Genomic DNA, 20,930 nt, shown 5'->3' with positions numbered 1-20,930 from the left:
GCACCTCATCGTTGTGGGCATCAGCTGGAGCAGCTCAGGTGTGTTAAACAAGAGCTTCAACTCTCTGCTGTAGAAAAAAATCTCTTTCTGGAGATGAGAAAAGCACAAAACTGAATCTCCTTCTTTCTCCTTAGTCTCCTGTTTGCTGTTTTTCCATGGGAATGCTTTTCTTATTGAACACAGAACTAAGCACTAACCAATTTTTTTTTTCTGTGTGATATTCCCAATGGAAAACAAGCAAGAAAGAGAACAGGTAACATGATGGCAACATAGAGGAATCCTTTTAAACCTGAAAGCAGCCAGGTGCTCTGGTTTGGGTGTAAGGACAAGTGGAATCAGTTTCAAAACTGAACAACGCAAATTGTGCAAAAGTAGCTGGGCTTTTACCAACATTTCTGTTTCCAAACTGATCCAGCTGCCTCTAGCATCCCTGCAAACCAGAGCCAAAGGTGCCCTGCATGGCCCAGCCAGGGCTGCTTCTCCCAGGTTTGTGAGAAGGGGTTGCTCTTTTTCCAGGGGGCCTGTGTCAGACACACAGCTCCAGCTCCCACAGCCATGCATGGGAAGGATGTCTCTGTGGCATCACACACTCATCAGCTGCCCAGCCAAGGACACTTTGCCCCGGGACACTCCTGTAGTTTGTCACCTATCCCCAGATAAACGTCCCTGTGCCCGTGGGTGAATTTAAAGGAGCCTTCCCACTGGGAGAGAAGGGCCCGGGCAGGTTTGTGGGAGTGCAGTGAAGAAAGAAAAATCAAAATCTGTGGGAAATGTCTCCTGGCGTGGAACACAAGGCACCTGAACACTGACCTTCAGCCTTGCTGTCATCTACCAGCGGGCAGGCTGTCCTCAGGGTGACCGTGCTCAGCTCTGAGTGTCTCCCTCGTGTATCCACCGCGTACAGGGTAAATCTGGAAGGTAGGAAGCAAAAGGAAAACAATGTCTTGATCCCTCAGTCCCACACCACCAGGTTGTTAAGGGAGCCAGCCTTCAGAGGAGAAAGGAAAAATGTGATCCAGGCACTATCAGTCCGTTTTGGCATCTCGAGGAGATGTGAGATGATCTCTTGGAACAGAGGAGAACCCAGGGATAAGAACCAGGACTGAGGGGGCAGGCCACTTCATCCCTTTCTGGAATCTGCAGGACTCCATTCCTCTCCCCTCATCCCAGAGGCCCCCGTGGGGCTTCATCCTGAACCCTCCTGACTGCAGGGAGATGCAAACACCTCAGGGCTGCTCTGCCATGCACTGATGTGAACATTATAACGTGGTGGTGTTTGCGAGCCGGGCTCCTCTCTGGCCCTTCTGGGAGCAGAGCAGTAATTCTTGCCATAAGTGGGCTCTGTGCTGACAAGTGACAGCTCGTACTCATCCTGTGAACGGCCCTTGAGTTGTTTGCTCCCTCATTTCCTCACAAGGGTGGGGCTGGCAAAAGGGTGGGAATAATAATTTCACACTTGAAGCTAATGGAGAGCATCTGACAGTAAAATATGGCTTTTGTGCCCGACGGAGCATTGAGTAAACAGGCTGTGGCTGCATGGAACGTCCCAGGATGCTGAGCTCAGAGTCCTGCTCAGAGCATCAAAGCTCCAAGATGAGAATGCTTCTTCACAGCAGGGCTGACAATCTTCTGTCCACTCTCCCAAAGGGCATCAGTTCGTGTTTATTCACTCTGAGCTGGGCATGGCAACCCAAGCTGGCTTTGACAAAGTGCAGGGGCTGGTTTGAAACTCTCCGAGGTCTGAGATGCCTGGTGATGGGGTACCCAGCCTGAGAAATAACATGCCACCCCTCCTTAGCCTAAGGTAAAACTGACCAGCTCTTGCAAGTGAGTGTAAGGAGTATCATAAAAGCAGCTGAAGCTTAAATGGGATTGAGCCCCTGAGGTATGTTTATTTAAGTAATGGTCCTAAGTCCTTAGCATCCTTGGGGGTGGCAGAATAAATGCCTCCCTCTTTCTCACACCACACACGAGCACTGCCAGCCCCCTCTCTCCTCCCTGCAGGCCCTGCACATCCCACATGTGGCTGATAAGAACTGACATTTGCACGGTAGCAATTCCCAGCACAGGACATATTCCCTCCAAGCAATTAGCATTAGTTCCCTGACAATACTTGCTGTCTGAAAGGATGCCAGCAGACTGCCAAGGAACTAACTCACTTGTGTGCAGGGACAACTCCCATTTTCACAAAGCTGGGGCACACAGGGGATGCACACGCTCAGCTCACCCAAGGAGATGCTTTTTAATCCTTTTGGCATGACATAATTTCTTTAATTTACCAGGAGCGTTGCTCAGAGTGGGAGTGTCTCAAGAAGGACATCCACACTGTGCCACTTCACAAGTACCACACACAGGCTGTTCTCACTGAGGGACACACACAGCAATAGGGCATCACAGAATTCCATGCAGGAGTCTGACTGCAGGGCTTTGCATCCCATCCTGAAGGTGCCACCAGTCCTTTCCCTCCCTTCAGTCCAAGGGGAGTGAGGAGTCTCCTGCTGGCAGCAGGGAAGGTTTGTGTCTCAGCAACACCAACAGGGGCACCCAGTGCTGGGCAGGGGGACTCCAGCCCCAGGAGATGAGGAGCTGCAGTGGAAGAACAGGGCAGGGACCCCCAGCTGCTCACCCACTGCAGGGCTTTTCTTGCTCATCAGCAGAAGCACAGCAAGAGGGCTCAACATCAGGGTTCTGCTGGGAGCTGCTCCCCATCACCATCCTGGGGTGCCCTGCCGAGCCACAGTGGCTGTGCTGCTGCGTTTGCTTTGGGAAAAGGGTGAGCAGAGCTAATGTGCAACCTCTGCTCTGCCTGCAGCAGCTCAGGCTGGCTCCATTAGCTCTGAGGCAATCAGTGCCAGAGCACTTTCCTTGGAAAACAGAAGACTTTTATCAAAACATAATTGTAATATTCAGCAATTAGTGCCCATTTCACCTATTCCATCGCCAGTGGGGTCAGGAGGATTGGTTGGGTGTTGAAGCACATCCACCCATTTGGGTGATGCTGAAGACCTGTGTGAGCCTTTTGACTGCACTTCTCCCCTCTGCCCAGCTCACACAGGAGCAAAGTCACTCAGCTGCCAAGAGCATCTCTCCTGGTCAGGCCTGGGTTAAAAAATAGATGTCAAAAAATAAGCTCTCATTTCATTTTTTTTATGATGTAAGGAAAAAAAAAAAAGCCAAAAACAATGTAAATGGAAAAACATCAGAATCAAAGTGATTTTGATCTTGTCAAAAATTCTTTTTTTTGAGAACAAACCCAATTGCTTTACCTCACCTGGAGCCAGTCCTCTTTCAAGAACCGTGGAGGAAACTCTTTCATCTCCATTCCTTGTGAATGACATGTTTTGGACTCAGCATCCATCACCCCAGCTGGGGTGGAGGCTGGCAGCCCAGCAGCACACAGCCTCTGCACCTCTCCAGATCCTTCCAGCCAGTGACCTCAGAAGGTTTTAACATTAATTACAGTCCAAAAGATCACCCTGAAGCACAGCAGTATTAAATAGCTCTGTTTTATCGACAGTAAACAGAGACATATGGGGTGAAGCATCGTGCCCCGGAGAGGCTCAGTGACATGAACAGTTTGGAAACTCAGGAGATGATGGTTTCCAATCTTGTTCTCAAACCACTTGACCACCCAGCCTCTGCAGCAAAACACTTTTATGGCCAGTTAATGGCACTGTGCAGAGTGCTGGGGTTTAGTTTTGTTCTTTTATTCCCGGAAACGGACAATCAAGAGAAGGGAGTGCAAAGACCTGTGTCTCTGTGCAAACACAGCATTCACATCTTGCTGGAAACCTTCAGCAGATGCAGGCAAGGAGCAGTCTAGGACCTAATGGGACATCAGTGAGGTGGCCAGTGGCAGGAGAGGCCACCACTGCATGGGAGGGATGGGGATGTGGCTTTAAGCTAAAGGAGGGCAGGTTTGGATGAGGTATTAGGAAGAAATTCATTGCAATAAGGGTGGTGAGGTTACCAAAACAGGTTGTGGACTCCACATGCCTGGAGGTGTTCAAGACCAGGTTGGGCAAGGCTTGGAGCATCCTGGGATATGGAAGGTGTCCCTGCCCATGGTAGAGGGTTGGAATGAGATGAGCTTTAAGGTCCCTTCTAGCCCAAACCATTCCATGATTCTGCACCTACATGACAAACCAGGGGAAAATTCAAGTGATCACGCTGAGGGAGGGAGCTAAGCCGAGGGCAAGGTGGGATTTTGCAGCACTCCATGGAGATCCTCCTACCCCACTTAAACCTATTACAGTGTTGTGGGCCAAGGACCAAGCCAGGCATCATTCCCGCTGATGAGGATAGAGCTGCACTTGAATAGGCCAACCCTGGTAATCAGTAAACAAATGAGGCCAAAGAGCGGTTCTGAGCGCTTGCCCAAGGCAGAGATCTCTGGGGTGAAGTCAAAGCCAGAAACTACAAGGTCTGAGACCTACAGTCATTGCACAAAACCACGTCAGACAACCTGGAATGCCATATGGTAGCTACGATCTGGCAGAAGCTTCTTTATACCCTGGAGATGTTTTGTTTAGTGATAAACTTTCCTCACCACATTTCCTCATCCTCTCCCTGCGCTTTCCAAAGGAGCTCCAGACTCCCTGCTACTGTCTCACAGCTGATCCTCTTCTTCACCTGTGCCTTCAGTAAGATCCTAGACAAAAACTTGTATTTCTAGACTATATTTTACCTGAAGAGGTTTCAAAGAGGTCCAAACACATATGCTCTTGGCAGGGATCAGCCCTCCATGCCTGCAAATGCTGCCACCTCTGCAGCAAATCACAGCATACAAAGTCCTATAAAGTAATGCTGGTTAAATGTTTACTTCTAAATTCAAATCTATTGGGACCTGAAGGAACTTTCAGGGAGAGATAGAAACCAATCAACATTTGCCTCAGGAAATGTCAATACCTTCTTTGTAGATTCCCCACCCAGTGCTGGCTGAAGGCTGGGTTTTATCACCAGGCTCAAGATGCTTCTTGTGGGAGGAAGAGAAAGCAAGAGGGGGATGTTAATGCTTCGGTTCCTGGAACCCAATGGCTGTTGAGATTGTCCAATGCATTTCAAGAGATTTAAAACCCTGAAAAGAATGTTTCTATCCTTTCTCAATGCAGAGAAAATAACCCAAAATACAAATTTATAAAGGCACAAAACTCTTGAGACTGATAATGAAAGCTCAAAACATGTTACTTATTTATAGACAGCATGTTTTCTTAACTCCCTCTCATGATGCTCATGACGTTTGAGTGCTTCACTCATGATCCTTATTTGCAGGAAGCCAGATAAGGACTTCTGAGTCTGACCTTCCTTAGCTCAGCTGCTGATTTCTTTATATCCTACAGAGATACCACAGGCATTTCTGGTCTGCCTTGTCTGCTCTTCCCGAGGCCTTTGGGCTGGTGCAGCTGCTCTGTGAGATGCTGTACCACATGGGTTGCCTGGGCTGTGGAGAAAGGCTATGATAAGGAGCTCAATTAGCACTCCCACAGATGCCAAGCCCCCACGCTAATTAAGCGTGTTTCTACTGGGAGCTGGCTGCACCCAGCAGCAATGGCTGTGTGGCCAAGCCAGGCTCTGAGAGGAGCCCATGGGAATGAAGGACAAGGCAGAGGTGCTGCTCCGGAGCCCAGTGTCACGCAAAAACACGGCCTCAAGCTTTCCAAAGTGGTGCAACCACAAGATGCTCCTGCCAGTGGGGCTTGGCTTGAGCTTGGCTGATCTGCCTGGGCTTGGTGCCGTGTTCCTGCAGCCACGAGACTCCAGCAGCTCGGCAAGGGCAGCCCTGGCTGGCGTCCCACACACAGCGTGATGGATTCTCCCTCCCCTGGCAGCATGGCTACCACCACCCGTCATGCCGAGCCTGAAAACACAAATCCTGACTTGGCGGAGGTGTTACATGCACGTCCTGCCATCACTCCCTGGCTGGTCACAGCTTGTCCGTGCCTCCTGCACAGCCCAGGCTCGCGGGGCTCGCACGCACCCAGCCCCACGCCGCCGAGGCAGCTCCAGCGTGCTGACACACACATCACACCCTGCCTTGCCAGCCCTTCTCGCTTCCTGTTCCAGCTGAAAAACAATGCCGAGGCCTCCCTTTAAAAGCCCTCAGAGGAGCAGCTCTTGGCATTCCGTGCTTCCCTGCTGCCCAGTGATCTCAGCACGGAGACTGGGCACGAGGGATGGGGGCCGGGCTCAGGCTGTGCCAGAATGTACAGAATGGAGCTGCCAGAACGGTGCCCCCAGACACTCATGGGTGTGAACAGACCCATCAGACCCTGCACTGTGCATGTCCCTGTGCTTATGGGACCCAAACAAACTGTTCTCTCCCATTCTTGTAGTTTGGGAGCATCCTCACTCCCAGACACCAAGGTGAGGGGCTCTCTGGAGGGAGGCCAGGAGGCTTGAGTTGGAAGTGTGTTTCCTTGTCCTGATACCCACAAGTAAGCAGCATTAGACCTTCATCCCAGCATTTCCTGGAGTTAAAAGCATCCATAAATTACACACGCAGTTTCCCTAAAAGACTCTTTTTGAGCAGTGTGGGAGCCCAGGGCTGCTGTGGGGTGGAGCAGAGCTTTGGGTGTTTCACCCCCAGCCACATGCCATGGGCTGTGAGTGGTCCAGGAGCCACCCACCCACTCTTGCCTCCCCTCCGTGGGCTTGTACATCCCCTGCAGAGCCTCCCAGCCACTTCCATTGAGGAACATGGAGCAGGAGTGGGGCTTGCTTGCCAGCAGCTGCCTGGGCAGGCATGGAAAGGGGTGTGTGTATTTAGTGCAAGCATTCCCAATTCAGAAACCATTAGAATTTAAAAAGAAATCAAATCAAATAAAAAGCAGCCGGTTCATACAAGCCACAGGAATGCAGCTGAGCTTATTGACGACTCTGTGATTTGCAAAAATTAAGAGAGGTAAATGAGAGCAATCCCCCAGTCTCTGCAGCAAATGTTGAGCAGACAATTAGCAGAGGGTGGTTTAGGAAGGAGAGGATTTCTTGGTCTATTTTTTGGGCCCTGGCTTTGGGCTGCTCATGCCATGCCCATGTCCATGGTGCCAGGGGAGGGCTGGTGTCCTGGCAGGGGACTAACCACACTGCATCCCTGCCAAAGGCCCTGCTGGAGGCTTGGGATCTGCGCAAAGCTTTACAGAGAAGCGGTCACTCTTGTCCCATCTCCCTGGGGCTGGCACTGCCACAAATGTCTTCTGTTGTTCATTGTCTTTGCTTCCAGCTCTGCTTTTCCATGGTAAGAAAACAGTGGACAGTGCAATCCTGAAAAAAATCCCATCTTTTAGAAAGCTCTCCTCACTGTTGTACTAACCAAGAAAAGCACCTTTTATAACTGAGCTGCTTTTAACCATCTGTGACAGCTGACCTGCTCCCATCAGCATGATGGAGGAACAGGTTAGCAGCAACTGGTGCCACACTGGAGTATCAAAGCCTTGCCATTACACCAATACATGGGGCTGTCAGTAAACTGTTCTCACAATTCACACTTCTTTTTTACCCAGGACAGCAAATGTTGCAAGACTAATCGTTATCCTTCAACAGATGCCTCCCAACAAAACCAGACCACAGTTGTCAGATGCACCTGCCAGGACATGCCTCAGGTGTCTGATGCCTCACTAAAACAGTGCCCAGCAAATACTGGAGGAAGGAGGCAGGAGGAAGGCACAGGCTGCTCTGCACAGTAAGAAGCTGTTTGATCAGGGAGGCCTTGGGAAAAGGGAAAAGGAGACTTGGTTTCTGAGACAGTGAGGGCAAGTGAAGCTGCTGCGGGGCTGGGGACAGGCTTGCACAGCCTGGGGTCCACCTTTGCTTTGTGTCAACCCTGGGAAAGTCACCCAGGGTTATCCACACTACAAGGTTGCCTGAATTGCAGCAGATGCCATGGCCATGCTCAAAAATAGTGACTGGAGAGCATAGTAGTTCTCACGGGAGGGGGGCAGGGCCAGTGATTGCTGGTGAACTACAAGGGTGCAGTGTGGGACAGTGTCACTTTGGTGCCACAGCATCCCACACTGTGCTGTCCCATGTTTCCTGGGCTTTCCCTCTGAGCTGCAAGGCCACAGAGAGCCAAAACCCGGAGTAGGCAGGTTTGGATGCTGATCCACTCAACCCCTCGGCAGCATCTGCCCTATACCTGAGCCAAGCTAGGATGCAGATTTGCTCAGCTCTCCCTCCTTTGAGCACTTAATCAACCTCCTTTTGTTTCAGATCCCTGTTAAACAAGATACAAACAAAGGGTGAAGGGGAAAGAAAGAAATCAATTAATTAAAAATCTTGACCACTCCTTGCTACTGCCTGGATCTATTGTCTCCCTGACAAAGAAATGCCCAGCAGGGCATTCACCTTCCCAGCCTTAATCGTGGCATCTCAATTTCCCAAGATTTCCCTCAAAACCCTGTCAATAATCCATCAGAGTAGTGATTCCCATTACTGCCATGGCTGTGAAAGAAGGCCTTGATACACAGGCCACCTTCTGTTCTCAAGAACCCTGCTCCTGAATGATACCTATGTTGGACGGCCAAGATTCCACCGGAGCCCCTCTGCCAGCCGGACACCTTGTGAGCAGCAGTGCCAAGACTGCCTCAGGTGAAAATGTGTTTCACTGGAAATGAGGGGAAAATGCCAGACAGGCCATGGCTTCATCCAGAAAATGCAGGAAGGTCACTGCCACCCTCCTGGTCACTGCCACCCTCCCCACAGTGTCTTCATCACCACCCCAGGGCTGAGAGCTCCAACAGAGCCATTGTGCCTCCTCGCCTTTTTCTCTGCCTTATGATTGCCTCCTTTGTCCACCCTGATCCTTGCCAGCTGTTGCAAGAAGCAGATAATGACTCCCCCTTCCCTACCTCTCTGAGTACATCCTTTCAGGAGCAGCTTTACCCCACCAAAGAAGGAAGAGCAGAGCAATCTTCTCTGGAGAGAAACTTGGAGCTTCTGATGGAGATGGGACGTGGATGAGAGAGCAGCTCCTTGGCATGGCAGCAGGACAACACACCCTAAACAGCCTCCCTGACTCGAGATAACATTAACACAGCTCATGTTGCAACACTGGGGCTTCAGCTCCTAGGCACTCTCCAAGGAGCAAGGAGGATTTAATTAGCTTGGAGATGCCCCAGCAGAATTCTATGGTGACCCATAGCGATGGCTCCCAGCTGTGAAGGCAGAATGATGGCAGAAAAAGCAGGATCATCATGGAATTACCAGCTTTGGAGAGGATGGATGGAGGGTGTTTGAGGTCCGTATTTCTTGGCAGTCATCGTGCCCTTGCTTTCGTCCTGCTGGCTGTGAGGATGAAGATTTGCAGATGTGCTTCTAGAGGCAATGCAGTAAGAACTGGCCCAGCTATTCCCAATCTTCCCTGTCTATCTCAGGGCTTGAGGCAAGGTGTTCCCCCCACCGTCTGGAAAGGCTACAGAAGATCTCATGTTAGCCAGAATGTGAATTGTAACATCCTTTGGTGGAGTGAAGGACCAGAAGGAGGTGATAATAAGCCACTGCAGGCTGGTACTTTTGTCTCCAGTGAAGCAACAGCAGCTCATTAGAGTCTGTGAAGTGCCAGAGCCCCTGTTCTGCTGGGATGCCCAACAAAGCTCTTGGACACAGGTCAGATGAGTTGCCTCTGACTCCCTGTGCTGCTGGAACAATTCCTACTGTGCCACAGCTTGGGTTGGTGCCCAAAGCTGCCAACTGAGGGGCTGGTCCCGCTCGGGTTAGAGAGCTGGTGATGGATCAAACTGTCCTTGGCGCAGCAAAGGAGGGCTTTCCTCAGGCTCTGCACCCCACGTGTCCCTGAGGCCCTGCCACAGCCTTTGCAAGGGCACTGCAATTCACATCAATCCCTCCAGCTCCTCAGGGCAGGGTATTCCCTGGCAGCATCTTCTCTTCCTCCTGTGCAATACCTGCTGCTGTCCCCATCAGTTTGGGACACCCCAGCCCTGTTCCCTCAGCCACAGACTCTCCAGAGCCTCCAGGCCCAGCTCTGCTGAGGTTGGGACTTTGAGGGCAAGTTTTGGTTTTAGGGGAGGTTTTGCTTGTCTTTGCACCGATCTGTGGGTGGGTGGATTTCAGCCTCATCTCACAGCATTGGTCCTGTGTGCCAGGTGGGTTATCCCAAGAGTGAAACATCCCTTTAGTACCTTCCTTGGGCCACTTATGGGATGGCTGCCATCCTCCTCCATGAAGAGACAGCAGTGCTTGGCTTGTCTGTGGCTGCAGGCGATGAGCAGGAGAGCAGGAATAAATATTCAGAAGGAGAGAATGAATACTTTTCCTCCAGATGTGCCAAGGAGAAAGGAGAGACAAGCAAAGCCCTGGACCCCTGCAGGGAGCTCCACAATGGGAATGTTCACAGCTAACCATCCCTGCTGCTCAACCTACCAACAACACTCTGCAGAGCTTGGCCATCACCGGCCCTGGGGACACAGGCAAGAGGAAGGTTGTGACCCCTGGAAAATTGGGAAATCTTTGCCCCTCCCAACCTCATAGTCCCTCTAAACAAGAACCAGACACTCCACAGCGTGCTACCCCTGGAGATCCCCTTGGTAGGGCTTGTTCTCATTCTCCTGGGGGCTTGGCTTCCATCTGGACTGCCGGTTGAAATCTAGCCCGGGCTGGTAGTGACTTCAAAAGGCAGTGTCATCTGAGGAACAGTGGGTGGTCCATGGCAAGCAAGTCGATGGCTGACTGTTCTTATAAAAGGCACCACAGTAGGACCCCCTGCTTTCAGAAGAAAGGCAAGGGCTGCACTGACCACAGGGAGCAGAGCTGGTCCTCGGCCTGAGGGACAGTCACCTTAGTGAGCTGGCACAGGGAGGTGGCTGTGCACCCCTGAGGGCAGAGCTTTTGATCTGTCTCCATTGGGTTTGTCCCCAGCACCATTGGCCAGCCCTGGCTTCCCCTTCCACAGGCAACAGTGCGAAACAAAGCCCAGCAATAACGCACACAGGAGAGGGGCACCCTCTGAGCATCCCAGGCAGGATCCCAATGAGACAAACTCCAGCTGGGCTCTGGGAGCTCAAGGGCAGCCAACGGGGCCCTGCAATGGCCTCAGTGTTGGCACAGAGATGGTGGCAGGCAGGAATGCTGTGCACCAGCCAGAAGGATGCCAGCCACATCTGCAGTGCCCACTGTGGCTGTGCCCCAAGGCCCCCAAATCCAGGGGCACAGGGCAAGGAACTGGCAGTGGGCAGGAGATTCTCACAGGTCCAGCAGGCAGACAGGGAGGGTGGAGGGCAGGATGGGGGGGCAGGGGGGCCCAAAACAAATAATAAAAACAAAATCCCAGTAAGCATGTTAGAATTCGTTTGAAGTGCAGAGAAGCTTTCAGGCAGGGTTATGCACTTCTCCCAGCCCGGCATGATTTACACATTCCTTGCAAGCAAAGGAATCTTCCCTGATTTGAAGTAAAACAGATGTTTTGGGGTTTTCTTTCCCCCCCTCCCCACCCTCTTTTAATCATTTCTTTATAGAAATGATAGCTATACAGCCAACCAGCTCAGAGCCAGAGCCCTGCTACTCCAGAAGCCAGGACTGGAGACCCTCTGTCCTGTGCCATGGGAGAGCCCCTTGTCATTGCAGTGACTGTACTTGGGAGCTCCCAGAGGTGTGGAGCCAGCCCTGCTCTCCTGCAAATGCTGCTCCAGAGGCATTGATCCCTGCAGGTTTCTTCCCTTGTTTTTCACTCTGCAGGGAAGGATTGTAACTCCCTGCAGCTTTTCTTCCTCTGCAGCTACAGCTGATCCTCCACCACTGCTCCAGCAGCCCAGGTCCAGGAGATCTTCTAACCTCCACCACCAGTCCAGGAGATGTGTTTGATGGTGGGACTCGCCCTTGTTCCCACACAGTCATGTCACCCCAGCTGTGCTCTGTCCCAGCAGTGTGGATTGGGAAGGGCAGCCTGGTCCATGCCCAGGGACTGGCAGCAGCAGTGCTGCTCACACACCCCAAGTGAAACAACCCAGCACAAGGAATGGTGTTGGGCAGGCTGGAGCTGGGATATCTGTTGATTTCAGCACTATGTGATTGCAGTCAAGTTACTTTGCCTCTATTTTTGTCACAAGTTTTCCGCCGAGGAAAATTATTTGGGGAAGGAGCATCCATTTCCCAGAGGGATGCAGAGCACCAAGTGCAGTGGGGCTTCTGAGTGCTGGTTGATGCTGCAACCTACACAGCCATGCCCTTGAGTTTACACTCAGAACAATAAGTCATGGCCAGTAGCAAATCCATCCAGCTGCCCCATCTTTCTTTTTCTATTTTTTTTTTTCCTTTTAAACCCTGTTGTTCTTTCTCAGTACTTCGTTGGTGGCAGGGTGGGAAGGTTTTTTGTAACACATTCACGTACCAGTGGGACTCACTCCCATTCCCGTCTGGTACAAGAGATTGCACAAGAGAGAGAAACAAATGGGGATGAGGAAATGCGTGTTTATGAGAGGCAGCGCTGTCATCGTGAGCGAGGGACCCCCCGCAGGAGAGCCGGCCTGGGAGCCAGTGGATTTCCATTCTCTCCTAACACTCCATTCATGCCTCGTTTCATACCTCCCTGGAGACTAGAGACTGGCCGGGGTCCCACGGCCCCGCGCGGGACTCCCACCCCCCTTGTGCCGCCTTCTGCGATATTTGTTGTTGGGTGGAAAGAGGGAGATGTTGTTGGCTCATAAAAATGATGAGTTGAGAAAGAGCAGCAGCTTTTGCCATTGCATGCACTCCTTGTTTTCCTCCTGCAGCAGAGGAAGGTTTTCCCTCCTGCATCACCTCTCCTTTGCCACGCTCCTTGCGCTCCCCGGCTGCCCATCCTGGCAGGGCTCCTCCCTAACGTGCCCCACGGAGTCTCTCATGGACTTTCCTGCTCATGCTGTGGTTGCTGCCATGAGCCTTCTCCTGACCTGATCAGGAACCCTCCCTCTAATCCAAACCACATTGCTGCCTGATACGATACAGTCACCGGTAAATAACCTTGACTGCAGCGGTCTGGAAGAGCCAGGGATCCTATATCATTGCTAGTAATGATTTAGGATTGTGCATCATTTGCAGATGACACAGAGAGGGTCTCATCCTTACTCCCCCCACTCAGCCACCTCCTCCAGAACGGTGCCTGCCCCCCATCACTTCAGGTGGGTCTAAGTGAAAGCCACCTGGGTGACATATCCTCCTGCCTGACGCTGGTGTGCACACAAGAATGGGAATGGCTGATTTCTGCACTCCCTTGTGTGCTGCAGAGCTCCCAGCAATGGGGCTGGGGCTCCCCCACAAACAGGTGGGGTATTAATAAAACCAAAAGTAATCGCCCAGGCACACATACTACAACCCACTTGGGTCCCTCTCCTGTCTGCTCCTGCAAGCCCCCTGCCTCCCCCCGCTTTCTCCACACACCTCAGTTTCATTATCTCTGATCTGGAGCTGCCCATTACATGCTTTTTGCCAACATAAATATTTAATCCCTGTGCATTGCACGGGAAGGCCCGTGTGGAGTTAATCCTTCAACTCATGTTTCCACTTGGAAAACAATTTAGCTTGTGGCAGGGCAGCAGGTACGAGGCAGGGGCAGAGCCCAGAGCTGGAGGTGGCCTAGAAGAGCTCGGGAGCTGTGTGTGGGGTGATGTAGGTGGGCTTTATGCTGTGGGGTGGGCTTCATTCCATAGGCTTCATCTAGGGGGTGGGCTTCATGCTGTGGGGTGGCTCTTCTGGAGCTCGTCTTCACTGGGGTGGCTCTGCTGGAGCAGCGATCGGGTGGGTTTGGATAGGTCATGGAAAAGCCACAGGGGTCACTGCAAGCTGCTGCCTGGGAAGGGAGGTACAAGGGGCACTGCCAAGGGCGACTCCAGGTGCAGCATTCTGCTGGGCTTCAGCAGGGTTAGGGACATCCTGTTCTCTGCGTGCTCTCGGTTGCAACAATGTGGAAAACCCAGAGTTTATCAGTTTGCTTCACCTGCCAGCGTGGGTCTAAGCAGCCACACGATCCCACACTGCTCCACCGAGCACCTCTAAATTCTCCTGCGCACCCAGGGGCTACTTACAGCAGGATCTGGCCATGATTTTACCTGTGGGCTATGGAGTAAGGTTATGGGATGATTGGTGTGTTTATGGGGCTGTTGGGTAGCACTAAGGTACGGGACAGACCCTCAGCAAAGTGAGATGCCCCAGCACCAGGTCCAAAGCTATGAAGAGCATGGACAGAAATGCACCCTGCTCCTCATTCCTCCACCTCTGTGCCCTCAGGAGGGCAGCACCCATGGGGATGCAACACCACAAAACATCCATCAACCTCACAAAGCCCCCAGACCCAGAGGGGAGGGACACAAGGGGCAAAGACTGCCCTGCAGTGTAGGGCCAAGACTACAACTTGTGGCAGCTGAAATGGTTTGAAATCCTTCCCCTTACATCAGCAGTGACGTGTCAAAACACTGAACAAGTATTTTGGTTTCAGTTGCTTTGTCTGAGAGGTTCCCCCAGCAGCCTGGGGTGGGTCTCCTGGAGACCAACCAGCCCTCCCAAACATCCCCTGCCCCACGTGAGAAACTGGGATGTGCAAAGCCTCCTGTGTGCTGGACACATCCCCACAGACCCTGCCCAGAAAGGCTGGAAGACTGGGATGTTGCAATGATGCAAACCAGAAGGAAGGAAAACATGAAAGTATCCCAGCCCTTCTGTTTGGGGGTTGGGCAATGAGATTAGGAGGAGAGGCCACTCCTGTAGCTGCAGGCCAGTGGGAGATGCTCAGAGGGAAGGAGAAAACTAGCACGCTCCAGACCTAGCTCAGGTTGCTGCTGCCATGGGCTGCCCTACAGTTTCCCTGGCAAAAATCAAGAGGAGAAAAGATGGAAAAGAAGCAACAGACCCTGATCCAGGGGTATGACAGCCCAGAGTTGAGGCAAGATATGTCTGAGCCCAGTTCACTGCCCAGGTATTTGGGCAAACATGTTCCTGTGACCCAGCTTTGTGCTCCTTTCACACCCATCCTCCACATCCAACACCATCCAGTGAAAACAGGACCCCACTGACCCCTCCTTGAACAACCAGCATCCCACAGACCCTATTTTTTTTTTTTTTTAAACTTTTACATTATGACATAAGCTTTGGCTCCAAGGGTTTTTAGTGAAAGGCAGAGTATGCTTTTCCCCCTTCTCGTAACAGAAACCATATTGCTGTATAATCGAATTTATCTCATTCCTGATGAGGGAAGCAAGTGTGTGTGTGTGAGGTGACCATGAGCAATGAGGGCACGGGTGGTGGGAGCAATTGCTCTGAAGGTACTCCAAGGAAATATCCTTGGGAGTGGCATCAGATGGGGGTGACCAAGCAGAGACCAATGGGCCACAGCCCAGCACAGAGCATCCCCCACAGCAAGCCCCACCTCCCCACGTGGTTGCCATCTCTGCAGCCCAGCAGAGATGCTCCTTGGCTTTTTCTCCCATTTTACTATGGATCTCCTCACTGTATTGGAAGCCCAACAAAGGGTGTGGTTCAGTTTTAATACCCGTTTTACAGGTGGGAAAACTCAGGAAGAAGCAGCTACTTTGAGGTTACTTTTTTGATGTCTGTTTTACTATGTCACAAACTCAGCTGAAGCCAACGGGAGCTGTGGCTCTGACGGTGAAACCTTGAACGTGATGCTCTCAAAATGGAGATGTCTCAATTTACCAGCAACTTTTGCAAACACAGGCGGGGGGGAAACAACCCAAACCCCAAGGAATAAATTAAAGGCCGTTTGAGATCTGGGCAAGGGCTCCATTGCCTGCAGCTCTCCCGTGACAAACTCCTTGCAGAAACTCCCTGTTTCTTTGGGAAAGAGCCATGGCCCTGAGGGGGAGAAGAGGTAGCAGAGCTGGAGAGGTCACTTTGTGCTGATAAACTCCAGTTTGGCATGATCAGGAGGTGGGCGCTTACTGATGTAATGTTCTGCACAAGTCAGAGATTAAAAGAGATTTATTTTTTTTAAATAAATAACACACACACAAAAGGAAAACAAAAATAACAAAGTGTTCTCTGGGAGACAAGGCTGGTGAAGGACTCTCTGTGCTGTTGTTGTTACAAGAAAAGGATGAGCTGGGATGTGCTGCAGGTGTCCTTTGGAAAAATGAAACAAAGAAAAAAAAGTTTGACTAGTTTTATGGACTTGCAGCCATATGTGAGAGAAATGCACAAATGTATGTTGCTGGGCTGAGCTGGGACAGAACTTGTAGCTCATGGCATCCAAACTTTGCTTTTCAAAAAGATGAGCAGGTAGGATTAGCTTGTGACTTATCTTTTTTTATTCAGAGAAGTATCACTGTCAAATATCTCCACCTCTGGGCACCTGGGGTCCCACCCAGAGTCTGTCTGAGCTGATTGACCCCCCGGGCTGTGGGGATGGCTCTGGGTTCAGATAAGACCTGTGGGTTCAGTAGGAGCTGGTCACGTCCTTCCTTGGGTAAGTTTGTGGACAGAATTGGGCTGCTTTTGGCCACTCCTTAAAGCTTCAATAAGCCCAAATCTTGAGTTGTCTGGAAATATCAGGTTGAGCTGCTATGGGTGCAGGACAGCCATCAAATTTCCCACTCTCAGATACCTGGGTCCCAGACTGCACAAGGAAATTAGGAAGAGGATACAATTCTTTGCAGGGAGCAGTTCTTAATCACCTGACCAAAAAAGTAATTCTTCTGAAGTGGGGCTTATGTGAAATGTCAGGATGGCCATCCCTCACCTTTGCTCAGCTCTAGATCACTGCGGAGCTCCAGGCATGTCACACCTCTCCCTCCCAGTCTCCCTTGCTAGGACATGGCCAACAAGGACATTTGCCCTGCTCCTCACTCCCTTCTTCTCTACAAGATAAAAAAAAAGCAGGATGTGTCCTGTGTTCCTTGTGTCCTGGAAATGGAGTGTGTTCAAACTGTGCTGGAAGAATCAAACCACCATGGCCCTCAGCTTTCCAGCCTTCAGGACGAGGGTGCTCTGCACCATGGAGACGTGATGAACAAAACAAATGGCTCCAAGGCAGTAGCACAATGCAGCTTTGGCTAGCTTAGAGCAAATCAAAGCCAGCAAGGCCCGTGTTGATATTTATATCACAGCTCTTGCACTCCCTCTCCCATTAGTCCATGAGATAAGACTTGGACGTGGAGCAGCATTAGGTTTCTACACGGTCAGGAATAAGAATACTCTCCAAGTTCTGTGACTAAAAGGGGTTAGTGATATGGGATTGTTGATGGGGAAAAGGTGGAATTGTAAAGATCCATTTATCTACCAAGGAAAAGAGGCCAAAATCTTCCTCTCCACCCCATTGCCATTCCCAGGAAGTATCGTATATTGGCACACTCCCCCAGCTGCAATACCCCACAAAATAACCCCTCCATGCCTCCTCCTCCTTCCTTTTCCTCACTACACCACTGCCAGCCTTCCTCCAGCCAGCTCCAGAGGGACAATGTGAATGGGCCTGGGACAGGTCTGGGATTTAGATGATGGCAGTTTTTAGGGACAAAATCAAAAATGTTGTTTCAGTCTGATTGTGCTGAGGAAGGAGCAGAGAGGAGACAGCCATGGGAGGCAGCAAAAGCTGTTCTGTTCTCTCTGTGGCATGAGGTATGAGCAGAAGCAGAGAATTTGGGAAGAAAATCCTGGTCTTTCAGCAAAAAGGTGTGAGATACCCATAAACTTGGCAGATACTAAAGAAGAAGGTTTTACTGAAGTCAGAGAAAGGCATCTCCTGACTCCAGATCTGTCCCAGGTGGTTGAGTACTGGTGGCAGAGACTGATCAGAAGGAAAATTCAGGCACAGACACAACTTTTAGAAGGGTGATGGCAAATAATCAGTGTAGCAACACTGCAGCAGCACCTGGAGGCCTTGATCTGAGCCATCCAGGACAGGCTGGATACAAGGACAGCACGAGAGAGATAAAAAACTGAGTTTTTAAAGGGGACAGGTAAACAGGTGAAGATGGAAGCGAGACAAAATGTTTTCCTTAAATCACTCAACAGAGTAAATGGTGAAGTTGGGGAGAGCCCCCAGATTTGACTGGCCATGAAAAAACCATGAATGTTTTCTCTGTGGTTTTTAGATGTGTATCCTACTGATACTGGAACCTCAGCAGGAGCCCAACCCACCTCCATAAATGGGACTTCCTGGAAATGAGTGCAGAGATGATACCCTTCTGCTGAGCCCCTGAGCTCCCTGTACAGCCCATCTTTCATGGGCCCAATCCCCCTGCAAGCCAGTGATCCACACACAGCCCAGGTGAGCCCAGAGGGTTCTGTGCTGGACTCACTTCAGCAAAAACAACCACACACCTGAGCCGGCGCGTGGACAGCCTGGCTCTGCCACAGCCACAAAGCGCTGAGAAAGAATGAGCCTGCATTTGGAGTACAGGCTTAGGATTTAGCAAAATCATCTCCTGACTTGCCTTGTTTGAGCTTCTGCAAGCCAGGAATGCCTGAGGAGAAACTACAGCCATGCACCACTCAGCTTTGGGAAGCTGGAGAGCACGTGGAATGGGAGAGGTGGATTCAATGAAGCAGCACAGCTCCTGTGCACACAGGGGACCCGGCCAAGGGCTATAACAGATGTGTTTTAACCCATGCCACGGAGCTATTTGGGATCTGTCTCCGATTGCTCCAGCGCTCATTCACGTGTCTTCCTGACGAAAGACCAACAACAACAATTAGCATCATATAAGGAGCAGGGGACTGCTGCCAGCATTAACACACTCTTGAGCAGCAAGGGTTTTCCGTTCCACTTTTTATCCCAGCTATGCACATGGCAGAGGTCACTCTGCGTTAATCAGCCTTGCTCTGGGCCAGCTCCTTCAGCACGTTCAGCCTGTGGGATTGCAGCCGCTGCCTCTCCGTGCTCTGATGGGCTCTCCCTGCTCCACATCTCTGCCTTTTTCCTTAAGCTCACCAAAAAAGGGATGCTCCATGTTATCCCAAGCTGAGCCTGGCCATGCTGTCGATGGCCTGCAGACCCTACAGAGGGTGACACTGCCTGGGCAGGACTTGGTGGGTCCTGGCTGCAGATGGGAGCCTCGTGTTGTAATTCTGAGCTCCGATTGAATCCCCTTCCCTCCAACAGCAGTCCTGAATCTTCAACCCCTAGGAAGAGGTTTCCACCTTTCCAACACCCCTGAAACGTGCTCTCCCAGAGCCTTTGGGCTGGTTCATGATCACCCTGGGGAAAGCCCATCTGAGCCAGCAAAGGGAATGTAAAGTCAAGGCTTCTTCACAGCATATGAACACACTCCAAGGAAAGGCTCTGGAAGGAATCCTGATGACTTCCATATTATTTCCAGTAAATTTTGTGCTGATTCTTGGCACAAACACTGGAAATGAATAGGCTAGGTCAGGAATGTAAATAAAGTGAAACATTGGGATTTAATCTAATCTATAATTATAGTATCTGTGGCGCAGGGAAGAGGTTGGTGTGTTTGCACTGCAGCTCCATTGAGGAGCTGGAGGGGGTTTTCATTTCCCTTTCCAGAATTTCCATTTTTGGCTGAGGGATACTTGGTGTCTCCCCAAGTATTTGAAGCAAACGTGCTGGGCTGGCAAAGCTGCCTTCTGGTAGCCAAGCAGGTACAGCTCAGCCACGAGGCATCCCCAGGCATTCCCTGAGCCATGGGGTGAAAGCTGAGATGGATGAGCTGGGCTGAATGCTCAGGGAGGCTGTGGGGTGCCCAGGGGAAGCTCCTGCCTCCTCAGTGAAGAGACGGATGGGTTTGTGGGGTGCTCAGTCCTCTAAGCTGAGTTTGATCTCTGAGACAAGCCAGAGCCCTTTCTCCTCACTGTTGTTTTGGTTTTGGTTCATCACAAGCTGCCTGTCAAAGTCTGGTGCTCCCAAGGCTCCCAAACCATCCATCTGAGTGGCACTGGCTGCTGTCCAGGCTGGCTGGTCCATGCAAGGTGAGCACTTCACAGACACATCGACATCTCTCCCTCTGCCCTTCTCACCTCATCCTCTTTCAGATCCACCTGGGGGGAAGCTTGACAGACAGCTCTAGTCCAGCTGACCTCAGGGGAGAGCGATCCCTTCTCCATTTCACAAGAATATAAGATATCTGCTTTTGAAGAACTGCAACAAAACTCAACAGTCCTCAAGGACCATCCTCAGTATCCATGCATAGGTCCATGGGAGTGCATTCCCATGAATGCAGCATGGATCTCCATGGATGGGCACCCGTGTGTGGCAGACTGGCAGGAGTGTGCACACGGGTACATGAGCCTTTGGAGCATGTGTCTGTTGACATGATCTGCTTGCCCTTGAAAACCCTCTATGCAGGGACTGACATCTTAGCCCCAATGTGCTAAAGGCAAGGGGAAGAAAAGGGCTGACAGGCAACATATTTTCCTCAAACTGAAACTGCAAAGGACAAAGAAATTAGTTATCCTTTGGTTAATTTATGCTTTGGAATTACAGAAGTCTTAAAAGCAAAGGAATCAATCAGACTTTGTTTATTTGTTTGCTCGTAGAACATTTTTTGGGTTTGTTTTCATACTCCAGCCCAGCTTTGATCTCAGGCTGGTAGTACTCCAAAGGAATGGTCCACAGCAGAGTGTAATTGCTCTAGGTACTACAGAAGAAAAGGGACAGGATGTTCAACACATTTACAGGGCAGAAGAGACTTCCATGACCTCCCAGTCCCCTTGCTAGGGTTATGTGATACCCTCAGACTACTGCAGAAGCAAACAATTTGTTTTTGAAGAGCTCTGATGCTGCAGACTGTGTGCTTACCTCCCAGCTTAGAGAACAGCACAGAGCCCTGCAAGTGGCTATAATCAGGATTATACCCAGCCCAGAGCTATTATAGATAGCTATTTTTCCACAGAAACAAATGAAACAAGCAGAAGAAATTCAATTTAAGAAATGACCCCATGCCCGTGTTTGTGTTGTTGTTCTGTCTGTGCGGGCGCAGACCAGCGCTAGCCTCACATTTCACTGCTCTGGCTTTCTTCACGCTGTGTTGCAACCT

General features: G+C 50.9%; 1 protein-coding gene across 1 annotated transcript in view; it reads right to left on the bottom strand.

The window, feature by feature from the left end:
• The window catches only part of ASTN2 (astrotactin 2), a 319,829-nt gene that overhangs the window by 7,336 nt on the left and 291,563 nt on the right, over positions 1–20,930 (bottom strand). Inside the window, 1 exon segment of the mRNA XM_068211459.1 lies at positions 811–911. Within this exon segment, the coding sequence (XP_068067560.1) occupies positions 811–911 (101 nt within the window).

Source organism: Anomalospiza imberbis, chromosome 21, assembly GCF_031753505.1.
Source record: "Anomalospiza imberbis isolate Cuckoo-Finch-1a 21T00152 chromosome 21, ASM3175350v1, whole genome shotgun sequence".
NCBI lineage: Eukaryota > Metazoa > Chordata > Aves > Passeriformes > Viduidae > Anomalospiza > Anomalospiza imberbis.
Note: the sequence above shows the minus strand (reverse complement) of the source record. Positions and strands in the feature narration are given on the sequence as shown.